General features: G+C 42.9%; 1 protein-coding gene across 7 annotated transcripts in view; it reads right to left on the reverse strand.

The window, feature by feature from the left end:
- Positions 1 to 26,846, reverse strand: part of LOC144511305 (Y+L amino acid transporter 2-like) — a 106,116-nt gene that overhangs the window by 35,906 nt on the left and 43,364 nt on the right. For all 7 annotated transcript variants that reach the window (XR_013500792.1, XR_013500791.1, XM_078241575.1 and 4 more), the window contains one exon: positions 2,390 to 2,515. Coding sequence is in view for 5 of the 7 variants with exons in the window: in XM_078241575.1 (XP_078097701.1) it covers positions 2,390 to 2,515 (126 nt within the window). In the remaining 2 variants the exon portion in view is untranslated. The remainder of the gene's footprint in view (positions 1 to 2,389; positions 2,516 to 26,846) is intronic.

Below are 26,846 nucleotides of genomic sequence, written 5' to 3' on the forward strand. Positions count from 1 at the left end.
AGCTGATGACTCCAAAAAACCTGGAGCCGGAGACGCGCCAATGGCGTGGTACCCAGTGGGGAGCCCGCTAAACGGCCTCCGCTGATGATGCCAGAGTAGCGCAGCAGGCTGGGAGAATTGCCCCCTTCTATCCTGACAGAGGAAAATACTAAAAACCTCCCAGAATAATGGAGATTCAAGGGACTGGTGTCAATGAGGAACTGCAGGATATTATTAGTTGCAAAAAAATAGTGCTAGAGAAATGAATTTGATTAAGGTAGATAAATCTCCTGGACCTGATGATCTACAGCCCAGTGTTGAAAGAGGTGGCTGTAGAGATGGTGGATGCATTTGTGGTCAGCTTTCAAAATTCTATAAATTCTGGAATGTTGCCTGCAGATTGGAAGATGACAAATGTAACCCCGCTACTAACGAAAGGAGCGGGAGAGAAACCAGGAGCGAATCATTACAGTGCAGAAAGAGGCCGTTCTGCCCATCAAGCCTGCACCGTCAACAATCCCACCCAGGGCCTATCCCCGTAACCCATGTATTTATCCTGCCAGTCCCCCTGACACGAAGGGTCAATTTAGTATGGCCAATCCACCTAACCGGCACATCTTTGGACTGTGGGAGGAAACCGGAGCACCTGGAGGAAACCCACGCAGACATGGAGAGAATCACCCGAGGCCAGAATTGAACTAGGGTCTCTGGCTGTGAGGCAGCGGTGCTAACCATTGTGCAATGAAGGTTTACTCATTCCTGGGGTGGAGGGATTGTCTTCTCAGGGAAGATTAAATAGACTAGACCATTTTCCTCTACAGTATGGAAGAACAAGAGGTGTTCGCATCCAAACATACAAAATTATGATTGGACTCAACCAGGTAGAGGCAGGAAGGATGTTTCCCATGACTGGGGAAGTGGTCAAGAACCACGGGACAGCATCAAATAAGGGGCAGGCTTTTTAGGACTGAGACAAAGAGGAATTTCCTCCCTCAGAGTCATAAATCTTTGGAATTCACTGCCCGACAGTTGTGGAGGCTCAGTTACGAGTACATCTAAGACTGAGATCAATAGATTTCTACATATGAAAAAGATCAAGGGATACAGAGATAGCGCAGGAAAATGGTGTTAAAATAATAGCTCAGCCATAATCTCACTGAATGGTGGAGTGGGCTTCAAAGTCTCACAAACACGTGGGTAAATTTTGCAAGATGAGACTCCCCAGCACTTTATTTGATGAGGTGGTAAATTCAGGAGACAAGTGTAGGACTGAACAATGCAAACTGCGGTTTTGTAGGTTAAGTCAAAGGTTGACTCACCTAATCAATGGCACTTAGAATAATCCGGCAATTATAAAGAATCACTGAAAGACTGGGAGGTTTGCCAATAAATCCCACTGAGCAAAGCTCTGCTCCAAGTCTTGCCTCACAAAATCTATTCTTAAATACTCTGCAAAGTTCATAAACATTCACTATCAAGGAGGAATTTACAGTTAAACAATACTTTGCACATCCTAAACATATCCTGTGAAGAGGAGGATTACAAAATTCCCATAAAAAGAAAATTTAAGAATGAATGAACAGTTTGCTGTGATAGTGTTGAGGAAGAATAACCAACTCCTTTCCTTCAATTAGTGCCATGGGATCTTTTATTTTCACCTCGACAAGCAGAGGAGGCCTTGATTTAATTTCTCATCTGAAAGCCGTTTTTTAAATCTCAATATGAGATTATCTCACAGTATGGTGCTCAAATGTCAGCCTAGATTACACGATCCTTGGAGGGCTGCTTAAACACACAACCTTCTGACTCAGGCAAGAATCCAAGTTAAACCAGAGTATATCATTATGCCTAATTATGCATTGAGAGAGGGAGAGCAGGAGAGACAGAGTGTGAGAAAGACAGAGAGAGAGAGAGAGAGAGAGAGAGAGACAGACAGAAACATTCCACTCTCAGTGCAACTTGTAATTGCAATTCTTCAATATGTTGAAGAATTTAAATAACATTGAAATTGTTAGGAATATGTAATTACAAACACACAAAATCATTACATATGGTGACACGGTAGCACAGTGGTTAACACTGCTGCCTCACAGCACCAGGGACCCAGATTCGATTTCCGGCTTGGGTCGCTGTCTGTGTGGAGTCTGCACGTTCTTCCCGTACGTTTCCTCCGGATGCTCCGATTTCCTCCCACAGTCCAAAAGATGTGCTGGTTAGATGCATTGGCCATGCTAAATTCTCCCTCAGTGTACCCGAACAGGCGCCGGAGTGTGGTGACTAGGACATTTTCACAGTAACTTCATTGCTGCCTACTTGTGACGCTAATAAATAAAAAATTTAAACATACTGTATTCTATATCTCAGTGAATTCCACACAATTAAAAGTGTTAACAAGTTAAAAGCCATTTACCTTGACAAAGCTTCACCAGCCCAGCTATGATGATGATGATCAAGGCAATCACTTTCGCAAAGGTAGACACCACCTGTAGAATCGCTCCCCACTTCACCTTGGCACAGTTTACCAATGTCAGCAGACCTTTGGATTCAAAAGGTGTAGTTAATTACTGAACAGAAAGCACCTTCCTAGAGATTGGAAACTAATCCTTTTAACCTATCACTCCCCATATCATTGTGTCTGCCTCTGCTTCAAATATTTATTCAACTTTCAGGTGTTTGCCGCGGCCGTATTAACAAATTGCTGCATAAAAATAGTTCCCAACTCTCTCGCTCACTCTCTTAGTGATCAGTTTAAATTGATGACCCAACAGAGAGTCTTTGGCCAGAATTCTTCGGCTGTTCATGCCAGCGGGATCTTCTGGTCCCGTCGATTGTGCACCCCTGCCGTGGGTTTCCCCATGGCGTGGGGTGCAGTTGATGGGAAATCCCATTGACAGCGGCTGGACCAGAAGATCCCGTCGACAACAAATGGTGCACCACCACCCACTTTGACAAACACACTGCAGGGAGGCCAGAGAATACCTCCTTTGTCTATTCAAAACCCTTCATAAAGTTGAAAATTCTGCTATTAAGTATCCTATTAGCTTTCTCCTTTAGTGGAAATACTCCTTCTCAAAACTTCCTTCCCATATTATATAATCATTTGCTGAATCCAAAATAGATACCCTCTACAGCTTTCAAGTGTAAAACTTGCACACAGTAGTTTAACAGTTGCCTAAAAATGTTTTGTATAAAGTTAATACACTTATATTCTCCATATTTAAAATCAGGCAAATAGCACTAATGAATTCTCATAACCATTGTTAATTACAAAGCTACCTCTTCCAGCATGTTAAAACATGTTGGCTATTTCAGGCAGGACCAAATGCTCAGGAAATGATTTGTACCTTGTTACAGTCTATTGGCGTTTGTTTGTCATCTGCTATCCCTACCAAGATGCAGCAACGTTCAATTTCCTCTCACTGCTATTGTCCAGATACAGGTAGTCAATGAGAGAGAGGAAAATTACCACCAGCAAGTTGTACAAACCATGCCTTATCTATGTGAGATAACGATAGCACTGTGCACAGGTACGCCAGAAGGAACACATCAAGTTTAAATAGTGTCACAACTTTTAGATTATGTACAAAATAAACTTGCCATGTAAAAGTTAATTGTTATCCTTTCCAGACAAAGTACTTTTTCAATGATATAAATACCAATCACTGTCAAACAACCTCTCTGGCACTGAAAGTTAACTATTTCAGGTTTGGAATCTTTTTCTTCTTGTCTTCTTCTCACTTACTTTTAATCTAATCTTTTTTCTCTGTCCCTGATTTGACACTGAATTCTAATGTCTACTTCCTTCTCATTGTTTATTTCACAGTCTTCCAATCTGATTAGTTAAAGACGGTTGCTTGCTCTGTTTACTCAGGTCTCAAATGACCAATTTTCTGCTTTGTAGCATCAGCGTGCATCTCAAAAACTTGTCACACTCAAATTGTGAAAGCCTTAATGCACTAGGGCACTAGAATATGCCACAAAGATCCTACTGCCACAACATGTGGCCCATTCTTTACACAGTGATCTCATTATTATTTATACAGGAATCCCGATTATAATAATTTATATGATCTCTATTATAATGCACTGATCCCAATTATAATTATACACAGTGATCCCCAGTATAACGCAATGGAAGCCCCATTATAATCCTGCATTTAGAAACATAGAAAAACTACAGCATAATACAGGCCCTTCAGTCCACAAAGTTGTGCCGAACATGTCCCTACCTTAGCGACTACTAGGCTTACCTATAACCCTCTATCTTACTAAGTTCCATGTACTTACCTAAAAGTCTCTTAAAAGACCCTATCGAATCCGCCTCCACCACCGTTGCTGGCAGCCCATTCCACGCACCCAACACCCTCTGAGTGAAAAACGTAACCCTGACATCTCCTTTGTACCTACTCCCCAGCACCTTAAACCTGTGTCCTCTTGTGGTAACCATTTCAGCCCTAGGAAAAAGCCTCTCGATCAATACCTCTCAACATCTTATACACCTCTTTCAGGTCAACCCTCATCCTTCGTCTCTCCAAGGAGAAAAGGCCGAGCTCACTCAACCTATCCTCATAAGGCATGCCCCCCAACCCAGGCAACATCCTTGTAAATCTCCTCTGCACCCTTTCTATGGCTTCCACATCCTTCCTGTAATGAGGCAACCAGAACTGAGCACAGTACTCCAAGTGGGGTCTGACCAGGGTCCTATGTAGCTGCAACATTATCTCACGACTCCTAAACTCAGTTCCTCGGTTGATGAAGGCCAGTACACCATATGCCTTCTTAACCACAGCCTCAACCTGCACAGCAGCTTTGAGCGTCCTATGAACTTGGACCCCAAGATCCTTCTGATCTTCCACACTGCCAAGAGTCCTACCATTAATATTATATTCTGCCATCCTATTTGACCTGCCAAAATGAACCACCTCACACTTATCTGGGTTAAACTCCATCTGCCACTTCTCCGCCCAGTCTTGCATCCTTTCAATGTCTCGCTGCAACTTCTGATATCCCTCCACACCATCCACAACACCTCCAACCTTTGTGTCATCAGCAAACTTACCAACCCATCCCTCCGCTTCCTCATCCAGGTCATTTATAAAAATCATAAAGAGTAAGGGTCCCAGAACAGATCCCTGGGGCACTCCACTGGTGACCGACCTCCATTCAGAATATGACCCATCTATAACCACTCTTTGCCTTCTGTGGGCAAGCCAGTTCTGGATCCACAAAGCAATGTCCCCTTGGATCTCATGCCCCCTCACTTTCTCAATAAGCCTTGCATGGGGCACCTTATCAAATGCCTTGCTGAAGTCCAGATATACATCTACTGCTCTTCTTTCATCAATGTGTTTGGTCACATCCTCAAAAAATTCAACCAGGCTCGTAAGGCATGATCTGCCTTTGACAAAGCCATGCTGACTATTCTGAATCATATTATACCTCTCCAAATGTTCATAAATCCTGCCTCTCAGGATCTTCTCCATCAACCTACCAACCACTGAGGTTAGACTCACTGGTCTATAATTTCTAGGGCTATCTCTACTCCCTTTCTTGAATAAAGGAACAATATCCGCAATCCTCCAATCCTCCGGAACCTCTCCCGTCTCCACTGATGATGCAAAGATCATCGCCAGAGGCTCAGCAATCTCCTCCCTCGCCTCCCACAGTAGCCTGGGGTACATCTCCTCCGGTCCCGGCGACTTATCTAACTTGATGCTTTTCAAAAGCTCCAACACATCCTCTTTCTTAATATCTACACGCTCAAGCTTTTCAGTCCGCTGCAAGTCTGCACTACAACCATCAAGATCCTTTTCCATAGTGAATACTGAAGTAAGTATTCATTAAGTACCTCTGCTATTTCTTCCGGTTCCATACAAACTTTCCCACCGTCACACTTGATAGGTCCTATTCTTTCACGTCTTATCCTCTTGCTCTTCCCATAATTGTAGAATGCCTTGGGGTTTTCCTTAATCCTGCCTGCCAAGGCCTTCTCATGATCCCTTCTGGCTCTCCTAATTTCCTTTTTAAGATCCTTCCTATTAGCCGTATTCTCTTCTAGATCTCTAACATTACCTTGCTCCCTGAACCTTTTGTAAGCTATTCTTTTCTTCTTGACTAGATTCATTACAGCCTTTGTATACCACGGTTCCTGTAACCTACCATAACTTCCCTGACTCATTGGAACGTTGCTATGCAGAACTCCAGACAAATATTCCCTGAAAATTTGCCACATTTCTTCCGTACATTTCCCTGAGAAAACCTCTTTCCAATTTAAGCCTCCAATTTCCTGCCTGATAGCCTCATAATTCCCCTTACTCCAATTAAACACTTTTCTAACTTGTCTGATCCTATCTCTCTCCAATGCTATTGTAAAGGAGATAGAATTATGATCACTATCTCCAAAATGCTCTCCCACTGAGAGATCTGACACCTGACCAGGTTCATTTCCCAATACCAAATCAAGTACAGCCTCTCCTCTTGTAGGCTTATCTACATACTGTGTCAAGAAACCCTCCTGAACACACCTAACAAACTCCTCCCCATCTACACCCCTTACTCTAGGGAGATTCCAATCAATATTTTGGAAATTAAAATCTCCCATTATGACAACTCTATTATTACACCTTTCCAGGATCTGTTTCCCTATCTGCTCCTCAACATCCCTGTTACTATTGGGCGGCCTATAGAAAACACCCAGTAAAGTTATTGATCCCTTCCTGTTCGTAACCTCCACCCACAGAGACTCCGTAGACAATCCCTCCATGGTGTCCATCTTTTCTGCAGCCGTGACACTATCTCTGATCAACAGTGCCACTCCCACACCTCTTTTGCCTCCCTCCCTGTCCCTTCTGAAACATCTGAAACCTGGCACTTGAAGTAACCAGTCTTGTCCCTGAGTCATCCAAGTCTCTGTAATGGCCACCATATCATATTTCCAAGTAGTAATCCACGCTCTAAGCTCAACCACTTTGTTCACAACACTCCTTGCGTTAAAATAGACACATCTCAAACCTTCGGTCTGAGCGCTCCCCTTCTCTATCACCTGCCTATCCTCCTTCTCACACTGTCGGCAAGCTTTCTCTATTTGTGAGCTAACTTCCTCTCTCCCAGTCACTTTAGTTCTCCATATTAAAATACAACATTTTAATTAGATAAAATATTATAAATTATGTATGTAAAAAAATCACCTCTGGGAATAAAATAATTGGGGTTCATTAAATATTGAATCCAGCCATAACACCAGGGCATTCAATGAACAATGCCCATTTCCACTTCAGTAATATTGTCCAACATTCATCCCATCTCACCTCATCTGGTGCCAAATCATCCATACCTTTCGTTGTCATGGATTTGACTATTCTGGCAACCTCCTCACAGGTCTCCCACATTCTATTGTCAGTAAACTTGAGACCATCCAAAGTTCTATCAGCTGCCTCTTAACACATGCTGAGTCTTGTTTACCTATCACCCCTGATGGCTCTCAGTCAATGTCTTGATTCTAAAATTCTCATCCTCAATTTCAAATCCCGCAATGGCTTACTCCACCCTACCTCTAATCTCCTCACGTCTCACAACCCTCCGAGATATTAAACTCATCAAATGCATGCCTCATGAGTATTCCTGATTTTAATCACTCCACCATTGATAGCTGCATATTCAGTTGCCTAAGCTCTAGCATGCCCTCCCTATGCCTCTCCATCTTGCTTTCCACCTTTAAATCTCTCCTGACCTCATTGATGAAACTTTGGCCATCTGACCTCATGTGGCTCAGTGTCATATAATGCTCTTTTGAAATGCCTTGCGATGGTTTATTACATTAATTATATTAGGGTGGCATGGTGGCACAGTGGTTAGCACTGCTGCCTCAAGCCTTGAGTGACTGTGCGGAGTTTGTACGTTCTCCCAGTGTCTGCACAGGTTTCCACCGGGTGCTCCAGTTTTCTTCCGCAGTCCAAAGATGCGCAGGTTAGGTGGATTGGACAAGCTAAATTGCCCCTTAGCATCCCAGGCTGTGTAGATTAGAGGGATTAAATGTGTGAGGTTACGGGGATAGGGAAGAGGTAGGACTGGGTAAGATGCCCTGTCACCGAGTTGGCGCAGACTTGGTGGGCTGAAGGGCTTCCTTCTGCACTGTAGGGATTCTGTGATTCAATAAGGGCATTGTACAAGTTGTTGTTGCAGACCAACTTGAATGTGCTAAGTGCACTTTTTTCTAAAAATCAATTTTGGGTAACCCCCAGAAAAGTCCATCTTATGTTGAATCATTTGATTTTAAGCAGTTATTCAAAGATTTTTCTGTACTCCCTGATCATAATGAATTGTTACAAATGTTGTTTAAAACAATGGGTTTATATCCTACATAACCACTTACTCCTGCTTAGTTCACTCAGCAGTAGTTCTGCCGATCCTTACAGCTGCATCTATCACAATGTATAAAATAGAAACTAAAATAATGAAATAAATATAGCGCCACCACACTTATCTTGGGTCATTATAAAATATTTTTTACCTAATTTGACAATCTTATGTTGGTTTAGTGCTATCTAGCACTTACTGCTGATATTAATGTGGTAGCCATGATGCGGAGGTGCCGGCGTTGGACCGGGGTGGGCATAGTAAGAAGTCTCACAACATCAGGTTAAAGTCCAACAGGTTTATTTGCACTGTGACTCACCTTATGAAGGAGCAGCTCTCCAAAAGCTCGTGATACCAAATAAACCTGTTGAACTTTAACCTGCTGTTGTGAGACTTCTTACTGTGCCAACATTAATGTGGCCAGCCAATTTCAAGTTACAAGAATTTCAGCGTTGTATTTATATGAACTTTCAATTAAGTATTTTTTTAAAATGCAAGCCAAGAGAGTCAAATTCCAATAACTTATTCCTTTACTTTGGCATTGCTTTCCTAACACGAATTAATGGGCACTTGGCACATCATAACATTCAAGGCTATGGGCCAAGAGCTGGTAAATGGGATTAGGTGGGAGGTCAAGAGTTTCTCATGTGTCAGTGCAGGCTCAAAGGGCCGAAGGGCCTCTTCTGCACTGTACGATTCTCTGATTCAGAAAATCTCACCCTAATTATTTAGGAGCTCAAACTTGCCTTTAAAAGCACCTTGAATATAGTAATACTGCCAAGGTGCACCATAGGAGCACTATCAGATTAATATTCACACAGCATTAGTGAATCTAATTAAGTTAAATCATGTTTGACTGGAGTCGGTTTGAAGTTATTTACAGCAGCGGAGTCCCTCTGATGTACTTCCTCTGCAGGAAGCAGTCCCATGTGGAGACGTCATGGGTTACAATCAAGCTTGAAGAAATGCTCTATTTCATCTTTAATCATTTGATATTCTAAAACAGCCAATGTAATGATTCCCCATAAAATGATATTCACATGATGGAACAGGAATGTGAATAACAGTTTATCCATAGCAACTGGCCAGTTAAGTTAATTAGGCATAAAATATTTGGTATATACATAGTTTATCTTCAGGGTATTGCACCAGTAATCTGCCCTCCCACATACTGAGGATTGCTGAGGTGCTGCCTCAGAAGACTGACAGTGGTTTCATACAGTGTGAACCTGCACCCTCTCTCAGAAAGACATCATACACCCCTCACCCATGCCTCTTCACCACTGCCCTTGCCCATCAGCCAGCCAACCCAGGGTTACTGCCATTAATGCCAATAATCCATCATTATGAAGTGTTTCGAAAGATTAGTCATGGCACAAATCAATTCCAGCCTCCCGGACTACCTGGATCCACTACAGTTTGCCTACCGCCGCAACAGGTCCACAACGGATGCCATTTCCCTGGCCCTGCACTCAACCCTGGAACATCTAGATAACAAGGACACCTATGTCAGACTCCTATTTGCTCGTTCTTCATGCCATACTGTGGTCGAAGGGAAATCAAACTACTGCGCCCACATGTGGAAACAAGTGCTTTGCCCAGATAAAGTCTTCCAGCACATGCCATCGTACTTCCTAACTAACAGACCAAACCAAAAGAGCTCTGGCCCAGATTGGATGTTTTGTACTATGGCCTACGATACTGATTCTTCTTTGCATGCCGATCTGATTGTGTGAAGTCAACACCACTGGAAAAGTGAATTATCCAGTATCAGTTTTCAACCCAATGACCTCTGCGAAGGAATACCTTATTCTGAAATCCATGTGAACCATTATGCTTTTCTCTGTGGTCTCTACTGTGAATCTTTCTTTACTCTATCCCTCTCTTTACTATCTGAATATGAAGCGGATGTCCCAAGTTCGCTTTTCAAATTTTGAGTGTGTGCAAATAAACTAACCCTTTGAGTATATCATTTATCAAGTTTACTGTGAGGTTTTTGGTCAAAAATTGGATTGCACTGAAACTGAGGGATTGCAAAACACACCACAGCTTAGAAAGAGGGAAACAGATCAAAACACCTGATTACACGCCGGTGGAGAGAGGAGAAATTAGCGCTGTTTAAATTAATACTTCTCCTGGCTAATGTATCACTTGAAAGTAGTTGACGATCACTTTTAATAGCACAGGTGGGAATGGATGAGGTTCTTTCCTACCCCTGAACAAGCATTCAGCTGTGCGAGATTAAAGGAAAGCATCAAAGAAGCTCCAAAATAGCACTGCTGGTGTCAAACTGGTGTAACACAATAGTGCTACAATTTGCTTACTCTACACAAGAGCTCTCTGCACATACATTAATGCCCTCACTAGTATCAATGTGCCGAGCACGAGAAATGTGCACATAATGCGCACCATTTTGGAGGCACCAAAACAAAACCGGCAGAGCGGAGCCAAATTTTGCCTCCCTTCCTATCACAATTTACATCATTTTACCCATATTGTTACTGATATCAGCTTTTATTTCCAGATCAAAGAAAAATTTACTCAAATCAATATTGTGGCATTTGACCTGCAGGCTGGGTCCTGGATTATTCATTCAGCAACAGAACCACTTTTTAATTCAGGGCATAACTTATAAAATTACCGTGTGGAACTTAATGGGAGTCTTGGAAGGGACTCTAGGTGGACCCAAGTATCAGCTGTCTCCTTATTTTATGCAAAACTGCTTCCACTTTAGCACTAATGCACAACCTTACACAAAGTGGTCATTGGAGTGGCTGCAGATGTTTGGACAGAATACTGGCAGTACCCATAAAAAGGAAGTGTTTCAGCTCCAACTGCTAATGCCACTCATTCAGAATGGTAGAAATGAACCCAAATTTTAAAAATGCACCCATTAACAAGACATGCTTGCTTACTGGTATAAATAAAACATGGATTTTATTGATACAGATAAAGAAGCATTTGGTGCAGTCATTTTTTTTTCATTCATGGGACATGGAAGTTCTGGTCGACACTTTTACTTTCTGACATATTGACATGCGTTGCAACCTCTAATATGTTCAATTGGAAAATGGCACTGCTTCTGCTTGTGGTTTGTGTGCAGTCGCATTTATTGCCCATCCCTAGTCGTCCTTGAACTGAGTGAACTTAGAGGGCAGTTGAGAGTCAACCATATTGCTGTGACTCTGGAGTCACATGTAGGCCAGATCAGGTAAGGGCGGCAGATTTCCTTCCCTAAAAGGCATTAGTGAACCAGATGGGTTTTTTCGATAATGATTTCATGGTCATCAGTGGACTCTTAATTCCAGATATCTTTTATTGAATTCAAATTCTACCATGTGTCATGTGGGATTCAAACCCAGGTCCTCAGAATCCTTAGCTGAGTTTCTGGATTAATAGTCTGGCGATAATACCAATAGGCCATCGTTTCCTCATCTGCCAATTGTTCATTTGTTTAAATGTGGAGAGGACAATTTTATTCCAACTATGCAAATAAGAATTACAAGCGGCTTTGTATATTCACAGGCAGTAATATTTCACTCTGTTGTGATGGCCACGGGTGATACAGGGATAGATAGATCTCCCCGTGGAATAGGAACTGGCTCGCTCAATAGGAAAGGAGCAGTGGGAGTTTCAAACCAGCTGTCTCTCCCTGGACCAGGGACTGTAGGTCTCAGGGCTTTGACTTGTGTACTGTAGTGGCAGAAGTGGTGCTTTACTCACTGTGTAAATGAAGGGTGTTGGTGACAGAAAACTGGCCTCAGCAAGATTATTCCCACCCACATATTGGCAAATAACTTGGTCAATGTAAAATACAAGAGCAAATATATCATTAAAAAGAAACTATATAACAGAAAAGAGTCACCTTCCTTCCAATAGATAGCATTATGCAGCATGGTAGAAGTCTCCCTTTACTTAACAAATCCCCTTTGTCGCTGGCCACCTTTTGTGGCCATTTTAGCGACTGCATACAAACCACAAGCAGAAGCAGTGCCATTTTCCAATTGAACATATTAGAGGTTGCAACGCATGTCAATATGTCAGAAAGTAAAAGTGTCGACCAGAACTTCTCTCATGAAACTCCAAACTGGTCTCCTAAATTTCAGAATGCAATGTTTTAAATGTTTCGAGAAGTAGTTACATCATTACAGACAGGTTCCGGAACTTAAACAGCAAATATTGCAACAAATAGGAATGAGAACACAATTTAAACTTCAATACAAATGGGAAATGAATAGTTTTCCTGTTGATATGGTTCAGGCCAACTCTTCACTTTTCTTCTGCCCGCTCAATGGAGAAAGCAGTTTTACTAAAACATTTTGCCTGAACTGGAGCATTCACCATTTGGGATAGTGTGCACAGGATTAACAATGACCCTTTTATTTTGCTACTGGCCAATAGAGATCACATGGCATACCAACCACTTCCTTAATTCTTTCAAAAGGCAGAAAGCAGTCAAGCCAACAGATATAGTCATAGCAGACAGCTCTCTCTCTCTCTCTCTCTAAGTAGAGTAACACCGAGCCAGGAAAACAAGCACAGTAGTTAGCACTGCTACCTCACGGCGCCAGGGACCTGGGTACGATTCTCGTGCAGAGTCTGCAGGTCTCCCCAAGTCTGCATGGGTTTCCTCTGGGTGCTCTAGTTTCTTCCCACAGTCCGAATGACGTGCTGGTTAAGTGCACTGGCCATGCTAAATTCTCCCTCAGTGTACCCGAACAGGCGCCGGAGTGTGGTGACTAGGGGGCTTTCACAGTAACTTCATTGGAGTGTTAACGTAAGCCTACTTGTGACACTAATAAATAAATTAAAACTTAAGTTGCTGGAAAACAATAGTTAAAATAATTTCATTAACATGGGGTTAAAATATGATTTTTAGGAATGTGTTTCTTATCCAGTTTGATAAGTAACTACAACTTTGGATAATAGACTATATTGTAGGATTAAACAATGCAGAGAATTAGAATGTAAAAGCCACAGCATTCAGATCTCTGGACATGTTGACAAAAATAGCCATTATAACTGTTAGTTGCTGTTGGAAACCTAAGCTTGTCCATGTCTTTGAAGTACAAAAACTGAGAGCATAACCCGATTCAAAGCGAGTGTCAACAGGTATTAACAATTAAATAATATGGTCTTCTGGGAAACATTTGTCTTTCAGCATGCATTCTTAAACCAAAAATAAAATTATATTACATATTAATATATCAAACAACTAATCATCAGAATTGATCATTTGCTATGACTGAACTCATGTTCTAATCAGACAGACGATGATCAGGTGATGAAGGAGCGGCGCTCCAAAAACGCGTGATTCCAAATAAACCTGTTAGACTTTAACCTGGTGTTATGAGACTTCTTACTGTGCTTACCCCATTCCAACACCGGCACCTCCACATCAAACTTTCAATGAGCTGTTCCCACATTTTTCTCTCTCCCTCTGTTCCCTTCCCATCCCAGTAGGAATATAAAATCTTCAACCAAATCTAGTTATATGTGATACACATTGGGAAAACTCAACGTTTCGGATTCCTGAGTGTCTCCCGGGGCCGCACAGTGGCACAGAGGTTAGCACTGCTGCCTCACAGTGCCAAGGATCCAGGTTCGATTCCCGGATTGGGCCACTGTACGTTCTCCTGCTGTCCGCATGGGTTTCCTCCGGGTGTTCCGGTTTCCTTCACAGTCTGAAAGACGTGTCGGTTAGGTTCATTGGCCATGCTAAATTGCGCCTTAATGTCCAAAGATGTGTAGGTTAGGTGGATTAGCTGGGATAAATGTGAGAGGATATGGGGATAGGGCTGGGGGGAGGGGAGGGCTTGGGTAAAGTGCTCTTTCGGAGAGTCGGCGCAGACTCAGTTTGCCAAATGGCTTCCTTCTGCACTGTGCAGATTCTACGGATTCTGGCAATAAATATTGAGAGTTATCTACTCTAGAATCATAAAATCTCTACAGTGCAGAAGGCAGCCATTCGGCCCATCGAGCCTGTACCGACAACAATCCCACCCAGTCCCTATCCCCGTAACCCCACGTATTTACCCTGCTAATCCCCTTAACCTCTACATTTTGGGATACTAAGGGGCAATTTAGCATAGCTGATCAACCTAACCCGCACATCTTTGGGCCATGGGAGTAGACTACTGTAGTTGCTGTTCACCTCTTATTTCAAAGAAACTCCACGAAATCCTGTCTTCAGCTAAGTGGACTCATCTGAACCTCAGCTCCCAAATGGGAAAGCCCCTTTCACCAATCTCCCACAAACATGTGAACTATTAACATGTTGTTTTAATATTTGTAGAAGTGAAACTCATTTCTTTTATTGTATGTTTGTCTTGTGTGTTTGTGCTGTGTGAAGTCGCGATAAACCTTTCAGGCACAGTGCGTGCGATTAAACAATACGGCTGGTTTAGAAATCTAAGAAAGTCTGCTGTTGCTAGTGACTTTGTAAGAACTAACCACATAAACAGGGGTTTAGAACACACCTCAGCTTCATCTGAATGGAATCACACTGACTACCAACAGAAGGATGGAATAATTAGGGGCTTCAATCTGTCTCCCATCACAACATTACATTCGATCATCAGTGAAGTGATAGAAAGTGTCTCAACAATGCTGTCAAGCAGCACTTGCTCAGCAATAACTGCTCACGGACACTCAGTTTGGGTTACTCCAGAGCCACTCAGCTCCTGATATCATTACGGCCTTGTTTCAAACATTGACAAAAGAGATGAATTCTCGAGGTAAGGTGAGAGCGAGTGATTGACTTGACATCAGGATACCATTTGACCGAATGTGGTATCAAGGAACCATAGCAAAACTGGAGCTATGGGAACTCGTGACCCTCTCAGATACTAAAGCAATCCACGTTCGCATGCAGCAAGGCTTGAGCCAATAAGTGGTAAGTAACATTCATGCCACACAAGTGTCAGGCATTGAGCATCTCCAACAAGAGCGAATCTAACCATCTCTCCATGACATTCCAATGATGATGTGGAGATGCCGGCGTTGGACTGGGGTAAACACAGTAAGAAGTTTAACAACACCAGGTTAAAGTCCAACAGGTTTATTTGGTAGCAAAAGCCACACAAGCTTTCGGAGCTGCAAGCCCCTTCTTCAGGTGAGTGGGAATTCTGTTCACAAACAGAGCATATAAAGACACAAACTCAATTTACATGAATAATGGTTGGAATGCGAATACTTACAACTAATCAAGTCTTTAAGAAACAAAACAGCATGAGTGGAGAGAGCATCAAGACAGGCTAAAAAGATGTGTATTGTCTCCAGACAAGACAGCCAGTGAAACTCTGTGGGGGTTACAAATAGTGGGACATGAACCCAATTGGATATTGGGATATTGGGTTCATGTCCCACTATTTGTAACCCCCACAGAGTTTCACTGGCTGTCTTGTCTGGAGACAATACACATCTTTTTAGCCTGTCTTGATGCTCTCTCCATTCATGCTGTTTTGTTTCTTAAAGACTTGATTAGTTGTAAGTATTCGCATTCCAACCATTATTCATGTAAATTGAGTTTGTGTCTTTATATGCTCTGTTTGTGAACAGAATTCCCACTCACCTGAAGAAGGGGCTTGCAGCTCCGAAAGCTTGTGTGGCTTTTGCTACCAAATAAACCTGTTGGACTTTAACCTGGTGTTGTTAAACTTCTTACTGTATTCCAATGATGGGCAGGTTAGGTGGATTGCCCATGCTAAATTGCCCCTTAGTGTCAGAGGGACTAGCTGGGGCGGCACGGTAGCACAGTGGTTAGCACTGCTGCTTCGCAGCTTCAGGGACCTGGGTTCGATTCCCAGTTGGGTCACTGTCTGTGTGGAATTTGCACATTCTCCTCGTGTCTGCGTGGGTTTCCTCCGGGTGCTCCGGTTTCCTCCCACAGGCCAAAGATGTGCGGGTTAGGTTGATTGGCCATGCTAAAAAAAATTGCCCTTATGTTCTGAGATGCGTAGGTTAGAGGGATTAGTGGGTAAATATGTAGGGATATGGGGGTAGGGCCTGGGTGGGATTGTGGTCGGTGCAGACTTGATGGGCCGAATGGCCTCTTTCTGTACTGTAGGGTTTCTATGATTCTATGAAATAGATGGGGTTATGAGGATAGGGCCTGGGTGGGATTGTGGTCAGTGCAGACTCGATGGGCCGAATGACCTCCTTCTGCACTGTAGAATTCTATGATTCAATGGCACTACTATCACTTAATCCCCCCCCATTATCAACATCCTGGGGGTTACCATTGACCAGAAACTGAACTGTGCAGCTACAAGGGCAGGTCAAAGACTGGGGGTTCAGTCTTGACTCCTCAAAGTCTGTCTACCAGTTACAAGGCACAAGTCAGGAGTGTGATGGAATATTCTCCACTTGTCTGCATAGGTGCCGCTCCAACAACACTCAAGAAGCTCAACACCACCCAGGCCAAAGCAGTTCATTCACACAAACACAGCCCCGTCCCCGACCATCTCAAACCTGCAGTTATACATCCTGTACATACAAACCATTCTGCAGTCCAGACAATATGGGAACTACTGGGCTTTTTAAGAGTTCTAGAGATAAGCCAAATGTGACACAGTGGTACAGTGGTTCGCAATGCTGTTTCACAGTGCCAGGGACCAGGCTTCAATTCCAGCCTCAGGTCACTGTCTGTGTGGAGTTGCACTTCTCCCCGTGTCTGCGTGGGTTTCCCCTGGGTGCTCCAGTTTCCTCCCACATTGCAAAGATGTGCGGGTTAGATTGATTGGCTATTCAAAATTGCCCCTTGGTGTCAAGAAGATTAGCACGGTAATACATGGGGTTATGGGGATAGGGCCTGGGTGGGATTGTTGTCAGTGCAGGCTTGATGGGCCAAATGGCCTCTTTCTGCGCGTAGAGATTCTAGGATTTTTTCAATTATTTAGAGAAAATAAAATATAAATGCACAAGACTACTTGCACAACTATCTAAATTTGCACAGTAAGTAATCCCACAACACCAGGTTAAAGTCCAACAGGTTTATTTGGTAGCACAAGCTTTCGAAGCGCTGCCCCTTCATCAGGTAAGTAAAGAGTTCAGTTCACAAACAGGGCATATATAGACACAAACTCAATTACAAGATAATGGTTGGAATGCGCGTCTTAACAGGTAATCAAGTTTTTACAGGTACAGGCAATGTGAGTGGAGAGAGGGTTAAGCACAGGTTAAAGAGGTGTGTATTGTCTCCAGCCAGGACAGTTAGTGAGATATGGCAAACCAATTGATAGCCAAGTTCCGCACACATGAGGACGGCCTCAACCGGGATCTTGGGTTCATGTCACACTATCTGTAACCCCCACGACTTGCCTGGGTTTGCAAAATCTCACTAACTGTCCTGGCTGGAGACAATTCACACCTCTTTCACCTGTGCTTAACCCTCTCTCCACTCACATGGTCTGTACCTATAAAAACTTGATTACCTGTTGAGACTCGCATTCCAACCACTATCTTATAATTGACTTTGTGTCTATGTATGCCCTGTTCGTGAATGGAACTCTTCACTCACCTGATGAAGGGGCAACGCTCCGAAAGCTCGTGCTACCAAATAAACCTGTTGGACTTTAACCTGGTGTTGTGAGACAACTTATTGTGCCTACCCCAGTCCAATGCCAGCAACTCCACATGATCTAAATTTGCAGATGACAAACCGCTGCATCAGTCACAATTGACATTGAAATATTGAGATTTCTTGATAGAAATTTTAAAGCTTACATTTACTCTGTTTTCCTATAAAATACAACATAGAAATCTATTAATGTGGCCACAACAGCATCTTAAGTTCAAAGTTGCAAGAATACAGATACATTTAAATTCTAGTACAGAACATAGACAGAATAGGTGACGTAGACAGAATTGGGTTGAACATGAAAATCTTGTCTTCTCAACTAAATTGATAACATTAGAGAGGGAGGAAATACAGGACAAAGAAATAGTGCCAAGAGAGTAGAATAACTAAGTATAACTAGTATTAATATAACATGGAGCTAAAAGGATTGATTGTCAGGTAGAAAAAGAGTCTGTTGGCCACAGCACATGAAGCACAGAAATACATAAAGTAACTTTAGGAATTTCCTGCCCACAGTCATCATGAGGCACATTGCAAAAAATCTGCACTGGTGATTGGATTCCTGATTTAAATTTTATTGCCAGTTGAACATAAAAGACAGAAAATACTAACTGCAAAAGCCACCAACTGATCAGGAAAAAAAGACAAACTCCAGTGTGTGGGTATTGACTATTCCAGTATCGGGGTCACAGCAGATACCGTCTGACTGTCAGCAGAGTGTCAGATTCAAATCAGCTACTTCGTCTTAAATAAAAGGCAAGAGGTCTATTTTATTTACCCGATGGGTGGCCACCATTGAAATTATTTTACATAAGAACATAGGAATTAGGAGCAGAAGTAGGCAATTCAGCCCTTCGAGCCAGCTCCGCCACTCAATTAGATCATGGCTGATCTCTCCCCAGTCTCAAATCCATCTCCTTACCCTTACCTCTATATCATTTAAATCATTTTTAAAATCAGAAATATATCCATCTCCTTCTTGAAACCATTCAATGATTCAGACTCCACCGCACTATGGGGCAGCGAGTTCCACAAATTCACCACCCTCTGCAAGAAGTAGATCCTCCTCATCTCAGTTTTAAATCTACACCTGTGACCTCTGATAGAGTCATAGATTTATAGAGGTGTACAGCATGAAACAGGCTCTACGGCCCAACCTATCTGTGCCACCCCTTTTTTTTGAAACCACTATGCTAGTCCCAATTGCCCGCATTTAGCACATATCCCTCTATATCCATCTTACCCATGTAACTGTCTAAATGCTTTTTAGAAGGCAAAAAATTGTACCCGCCTCTAGTACTACCTCTGGTAGCTTGTTCCAGACACTCAGCACCCTCTGTGTGAAAATAACTGCCCCTCTGGGCCCTTTTGTATCTCTCACCTTAAATCTGTGCCCTCTAGTTTTAGATTCCCCTACCTTTGGGAAAAGATGTTGACTATCTAGTTGATCTATACCCCTCATTATTTTATAGACCTCTATAAGATCACCCCTCAGCCTTCTACACTCCAGAGAAAAAAGTCTCAGTCTATCCAGCCTCTCCTTATAACTAAAACCATCAAGTCCCGGTAGCATCCTAAACTTTTCTGCACTCTTTTTAGTTTAATAATATCATTTCTATAGTAGGGTGACCAGAACTGTACTCGGTATTCCAAGTGTGGCCTTACTAATGTCTTGTACAACTTCAACAAGACGTCCCAACTCCTGTATTCAATGTTCTGACCAACGAAACCAAGCATGCCCAATGCCTTCTTCACCACTCTGTCCACCTGTGACTCCACTTTCAAGGAGTTATGAACATGTACCCCTAGATCTTTGTTCTGTAACTCTCCCCAACGCCCTACCATTAACTGAGTAAGTCCTGCCCTGATTTGATCTACTAAAATGCATCATCTTGCATTTATCTAAATTAAACTCCATCTGCCATTCATCAGCCACTGGCCCAATTTATCAGGATCCTGTTGCAATCCTAGATAACCTTCATCACTGTCCACTATGCCATCAATCTTGGTGTCATCCACAAACTTACTAACCATGCCTCCTAAATTCTCAGCTCAATCATTAATATAAATGACAAATAACAGTGGGCCCAGCGCCAATCCCAGAGGCACGCTGCTGGTCACTAGATTGCCCCACAAGGGGAAACATTTGGTCTACATTTATTTTATCAATCCCTTTCAGTATTTTATATACCTTGATCAGATCCCTTCTCATCCTTCTAATGAAGGACATTTGATTACTCTTGTCTCTTGTGCAGAGAACACATTGTCTTTAGTGACCAGTCCCAGCAGCTACGGGACTTGCGTCTGCAGGAGAACTGTGAGTTGCTTTGATCTAGAATGTAGTGCCTGAAAGGGTGGAGGAAGGAGATCCAATAGCAACTTGCAAAAGGGGAATGGATAAGTATTTAAAAGGGATAAAACTGCAGGGTTTAGGGAAAAAGTATGGGAGCAGGACTGGTTGGAAAGCTTTACCAAAGAGTTGGCACAGGCAAGGTGGATCCTTCTGTCCTGTATGATAACATGCCCTAATTCCTCCATCAAACTCACACTAATCTCGTTTCTTAACCTACCCATCTTGAGTGATCCAGAATCCTCAGCCATCTTACAAGTGTGACTCACCTGCTAACAAAGAAGGAGGCCTTGGGTTCTTTCCAGCAATACTCCAGAAGACCACTAATACAGTCATTAAGGACCACATCATCAACTTCACCCATGCCAAGGAGCAGAGAAGAACATAAGGATAGACAGAGTGAAAGATACGAGGTAGAAACTGAACACAAAAGACATCGGCCGGAGTCTTACCACTGTTCACGCCGGTGGGGTTTTTCCATCCCGCCGCAGTGAATGGAGATTTGGCTGGCCGCCAAATTCTCCAACTTTGCTGGAGCAGGAGAATGGTGTGAATGGGAGTAAGATCATGCCCACAGTTCATCTACAGCATTTCAATGCAGCAGCATAGGCATACACATCTGCTTGTTCAAGAGTCCCCTCAACTGTATGGATGAATGCTTTCCTCTCCATTACTATCTAACATACTGTCCAGATTATCTTAGATTTGCTGAGGATTTCCCCCACACATCTTTTTCTCAAAACTTCAATGAGAAAGAAAGAGACGACTAGAGAGGAGAACATATCCAGAAAAAGTGAGAGAAAAAAACACTCCCACTTGAGGCCAGAGCTCATCGAAGCTCTAAAGCCTGCGAAAACAACATCTGGTGCATAGATCAATGTGCGGAATAACTTTGGGCTCAAGGAAGAAACAGCTCATCAGCAGCTTACACAGCTAAGCGAATAGGGTTATGCACAAACCCTGTTCGGCCCACTGAGAATTATTCTGGCCCAATTAAGATGGAAGTCACATGGCCTATTCATTTTTAGATGAACAGATTAATTGGGTTTTTTTGTTAATTCTGTGCAGGCTTTGGTCAAATGCTTGTTAGCTCATGATCTCAGTGGCTGAAACAGAGGGAGTAAAAGATAGCCTTTTATTTTTGTACCGTGCTGAAGCATGAATTTGATCTGTTGGTCTAATAACCTGCTGACTGTCTAGAGGTGTTTATTTCCATGGCACTTGGGGCAAGCTACTCCTTTAAAGCTTTCTTTGCATACATGAATGCTTAAACACAAAGAGAAGTCTGGATAAGAGATCAAAGGGTTTGAAGCACTAAAGGCCAAATCAAAAGGAACCTGAATAAACTGAACTTGGCTTTCTTGCCTCCAACTGTTACTCTGTTCCTTCACAAGGCCTACAGTCAAACGAAAAGGTTGGAATTGACACTATTAATTGCATTAAGCATTAGGCCAAATCATTTAAAAGCAATCACCTCACATCTCCTATCTCATAATTATCATCTAGAAGGACAAGGACAGCAGACACATGGCACTACCACCACCTGAAAGTACCCCTCCAAGCCACTCACTGTACTGATTTGGAAAAATGTCACCATTCCTTAACTGTCGTTGGTTCAAAATCCTGGAACCCCTTCCCTAACAGCACAATGGGTGTACATGGGTGTACATAGACTGAGGCACTACAGGAAGGCAGTTGAATTATATCTGCATAATTAAGGACCCCACGCACCCTGGACATGTTCTCTTCCACCTTCTTCCGTTGGGAAAAGGATGCAAAAGTCTGAGGACATGGACCAACCACTTAAGAACAGCTTCTTCCCTGCTTTTGAATGACTTTTGAATGGACCTACCTCGCACTAAGTTGACCTTTCTCGACACCCTAGCTATGTCTGTAACACTACACTCTGCACTCTCTCCTTTCCTTCTCTATGAACAGTATGCTTTGTCTGTACAGCATGCAAGAAACAATACTTATGACTGTATACTAATCCATATGACAATAATAAATCAAATCAAAAATAGGTTTAGAATAAAACAAACTATTTAGTATTCCTGAAAATAGCAGTCATTAATTATCATTCTCACACATGTAGAAAGCAGTGTAATATGGTTTACAAGCTTCAACTTCTCAGATATTACAGCTTTCCTATATAAAGTGGTTTAATAATTAATGCACTCAAGCGACCAAAAAAAGCTTTTTTAAAATTAATTTACATCACTGGCAAGGCCAACATTTATTGCCCATCCCTAATTGCCCTTGAGAAGGTGGCGGTGAGCTGTCTTCCTGAACCACTACAGTCCACGTGGTGTAGGTACACTCATAGTGTTGTTAGGGAAGGAGTTCCAGGATTTTGATCCAGCGACAGTTAAGGGATGGTGATATTTTTCAAAATTAGTATGGTGAGTGGCTTGGAGGGGAACTTCCGGGTGGTGGTATTGCCATGTGTCTGCTGCCCTTGTCCTTCTAGATGATAGCAGTTGTGGATCTGAAAGATGCTGCCTAAGAAACCTTGGTGAGTTCCTGCAGTTCATCTTATAGATGGCAAACACTGCAGCCACTGTGCTTCGATGATGAAGGGATTGGGTGTTTGTGGAAGGAGTGCCAATCAATGTCCCAGATGATGTCAAGCTTCTTGAATGGCTTTGGAGCTGCACTCATCCAGGAAAATGGAGGGTATTTCATCACACTCTGATTTGTGCCTTGTAAATGATGGCAAGGCTTTGGGGAGTCAGGAGGTGAGTTACTCACCGCAGGATTCCAAGCTCTGGCCATCTCTTGTAGCCATTTATATGGCTAGTCCAGTTCAGTTTCTGGTCAATTAGCTAATAAAGTTCTATAACCAAACTACTTTGAGAACTGTAACATTTTGGGACTTGCACCTATTTCTGGAAGAAATCTTTGATGAAAATTCCAGAAATTTTCTGATAAAAAGTTAGGTTTCGATTACAATGATCTAATTCCCAATGAATCCCAGCACACCTTTCTGGAGCTGAATGTAAGCAAAAGTAAGTGGCTGGGATTTCTTTGAGATCTATGAAACTGAAATACGTTGGCCATTAAAACTGTTGTTCAGATCAGCTGGGATGGAAACTGGTGTGGTAAGGTCTCCAGGGAGATCTGCACCTAAACCTCAGGATGGCTTCTATTCATTAATCCAGCAGAGGTCTCAGTGAAACAATCTAGGCAGTCATCATACCTCACACAAGGACGAAGAAGGGAGCTTTGTGATTCAGGATTGCAACACTAGTGGACAATTTAGTGAGTCAATTCTTAATTCAGATCAGAGGGATGAGTCAGAGGTCACGTTTTTAACTTCCACATGTTGAAATAGGACAGAGTTTGCAGAATGTTTACAGTCTGGAAAACTGGGAGATGCAATGCTCTGCAACCAATAGGCAAAACCCCCATTGCCTGGATTCTCTTTGGAGGGAATCTGAGGGCTGTGGGCTTGGATACCTCATTATTATTCCAAAAAAAAGAGCATGACTGTGTGGCCAATATTTAACACTCCGCCAACATGACTAACACAGATTATTTAGTCTTCAATTCATTGCTATTTCTGGCATCTTAACTGCTATGTTGTCGGGCGGCACGGTAGCACAGTGGTTAGCACTGCTGCTTCACGGCTCCAGGGACCTGGGTTCAATTCCCAGCTTGGGTCACTGTCTGTGTGGAGGTTGCACATTCTCCTTGTGTCTGCGTGGGTTTCCTCCGGGTGCTCCGGTTTCCTCCCACAGTCCAAAGATGTGTGGGTTAGGTTGATTGGCCATGCTAAAAAAAATTGCCCTTAGTGTCCTGAGATGCGTAGGTTAGAGGGATTAGTGGGTAAATATGTAGGGATATGGGGGTAAGGCCTGGGTGGGTATGTGGTCGGTGCAGACTTGATGGGCCAAATGGCCTCTTTCTGTACTGTAGGGTTTCTATGTTTCTATATATTTGCACAAACTGATTGCTATATTTCTCTACATTATATCCACGACTACACTTCTAAAGTACTTCTTGGATCATACAGTGCTTTGGGATGTCCCTGGCTCTGGAAAGACACTTTATAAAACATGTGCAATGACAACATTCTCAGGCAGTCTTTGTTTTGAAAGAAGATTAAATTGGGATTTCCTTTGCATTTCTTAATCCCCCATGTGTAACATTTCATTATCAATTTCAAAGAGTTTTTCTTTAACATCATGCGCAAAGCAAAATACATCTCTCTGCCTTTTTACATCTCTCAAATGCAATAATTGTTAACTCATCAGACGCATATTAAAGAAACATTTCAAGTGTTTCTGCTCTTGACTCGGAATCTCACCAGACAGGGAATGCGTGTCATTTAATTAGTTCTATTGTTTTCTATCTCGATCTAGAAATGTGTCTCATGATGGGGTGAGGGGAGCTGATTGTAAAGTTACCATCTTCCTTTAGAAAGACATTAATCACATTTGCATTATCTATAACATTATTGAAATGCACATTGAAATTAACCACCGTTCATTTCAAATATATAGCAAAATAATGTTTGCACTGGAATATGTCGACAATCCTGTCTTCCCTTTGCACAAGGCCCCAGTTATTCTCCTCCCTTTTTATCATCCAGAACCCCAGCCACACTTCTCTTTCCTTATTGTCCAGGGCCCCAAAGTACACCCTTGAAACCCAAACTCTTCAAACTCCCCCAGCATTCATTTCTCACACCTTTCCATGCCAGCACAGGAGGTGCAACACCTGACCTTCCAACTCTTCCCTTCCGACCATCCAAGGCCCCAAAGACACAAGTTCTAATGAAAAGTCATCAATCTCAAATATCAACTCCTTTTCCATAAATGTTGGCTGACCTGTTGAATGCATTCAGTATTTGCTGCTTTCATTTCAATGGTTCTATGGCCTCAAATTGGAAGATTTTCTTTAGTTCTTTACTCTGGAGTGGAAATTAGTCTGGGCCTGCTTTTGGGTTCAGTCCTGACAGCACATGCTCAAGCAGACAGGCCCAAGGCCTAAGCAGTCAGCACCAAAGATGTCTCCTCAGCCTGTCAATAGCCCACAGCCAAGTTCCTGGTAGTGTGAGTGGTTTTGTCACGGCTGAGTAAGGGAGCATCCCTGCTCCTCCTGGCTCCACTGAAAGCACAGTTTGAAAAAATGTACACCCAATTCTTATCTTTTGATGGCAGCGATTGAAAATTCCCGAGTGCAGCAGACCTAATATCTGCCGGGGGGGGGGGGGCCTTCAACAAGCCTCTTATTGACACAATTAAGAAGCCCAATGCCTCTGTTAGGCATCCACCTGGGACATTTAAAAAATCTGTCCAAAGGAATCGAGCAGTGGGACCAGAACCTGCGTACATTGGTCACAAGCCATTCCACTGCTAGATTTGTATGCTTTGTACCAGTTTTATACCCTAAACTCAAGCACAGTGCACACCAATTCCTACAACTCACTGGACTCTCGTTCTGAAAAGATCAAGAGGAAAATAGTCTGTGAGCTTGTACTGCTGAAGGTGACATTGACCGATCGGCCACGCATATGGAGAACTAGTTGATATACTGTACAAATTTTATTCTCTATCAAGTCAGTCTGTGATTTCCTATATATCTTGCCAGTAGTTAGAGCTGCCAAACATGAACTTGCAAAATCAGTTCATATAGCCATCCAGTAAGGGATGAAATGTGGAAGCACTACTCACTAAAACCTTCTTCTTCTTCTTAGGCAGTCCCTTGGAGAAGAGGGTGATTTGCTTCCACACTCGAGCAGTCCTCATGTGACTGAGGAATCCAATGCAGTCTCTGTCACAGGTGGGCAGACGATGTGGAGGAGCAGGTGGGTGAGGTATCTGGGTTGCCACACACTTCTTTCACTGTCAAAGGCTTCAGCTCGGTCTTGGCAATGAAAATCCTCAAGGATGTCCTTGAAGTGTTTCCTCTGCCCTCCTGGGGGCTTGCTTTCCATATCGAAGCTCCGAGTAGAGTGCTTGTTTCAGGAGTCTCATGTCAGGCATGCAGACAATGTGCCCGCCCAGCAGAGCTGATTGAGTGTGGTCAATGATTCTATGCTGGGGACGTTGCCATGGGTGAAAACATGAATTTGCAGGAGCTTGTAGAGGCAGGGCCTATGGCACTTCTCTAGGGTTTTGAGGTGCCTGCATCTACACAACCCACATCTCAGACCCTCTGAGTCATTTGAGATCGGATATCACTACTGCTCTGTAGACCATGAGCTTGGTGCTGTGTCTGAGGTCCCGGTCTTCAAATACTCTTCTCCTCAGGTGACCGAAGCTGGCAGACTGAAGGTGGTGCTGACTCTCTTTGTTGACTTAAGCTCCCAACGTATGGAAAGATGAGACCGAGTACAGGAAAGAGTTGGAGAATCTGGTGAACTGGTGCAACAACAATAATCTCTCTCTCAATGTCAATAAAATGAAGGAGATAATCATCGACTTCAGGAAGCGTAGAGAGGACATGTCGTGTCTACATCAATGGGAATGAAGCAGAAATGGTTGAGAACTTCAAATTTTTAAGTGTCCAGATCACCAACTACCTGTCCTGGTCCCCCCATGCCATCGCTATAGTTAGAAAGCCCACCAACGCCAC

This window comes from Mustelus asterias, chromosome 2 (assembly GCF_964213995.1).
Source record: "Mustelus asterias chromosome 2, sMusAst1.hap1.1, whole genome shotgun sequence".
Lineage (NCBI taxonomy): Eukaryota > Metazoa > Chordata > Chondrichthyes > Carcharhiniformes > Triakidae > Mustelus > Mustelus asterias.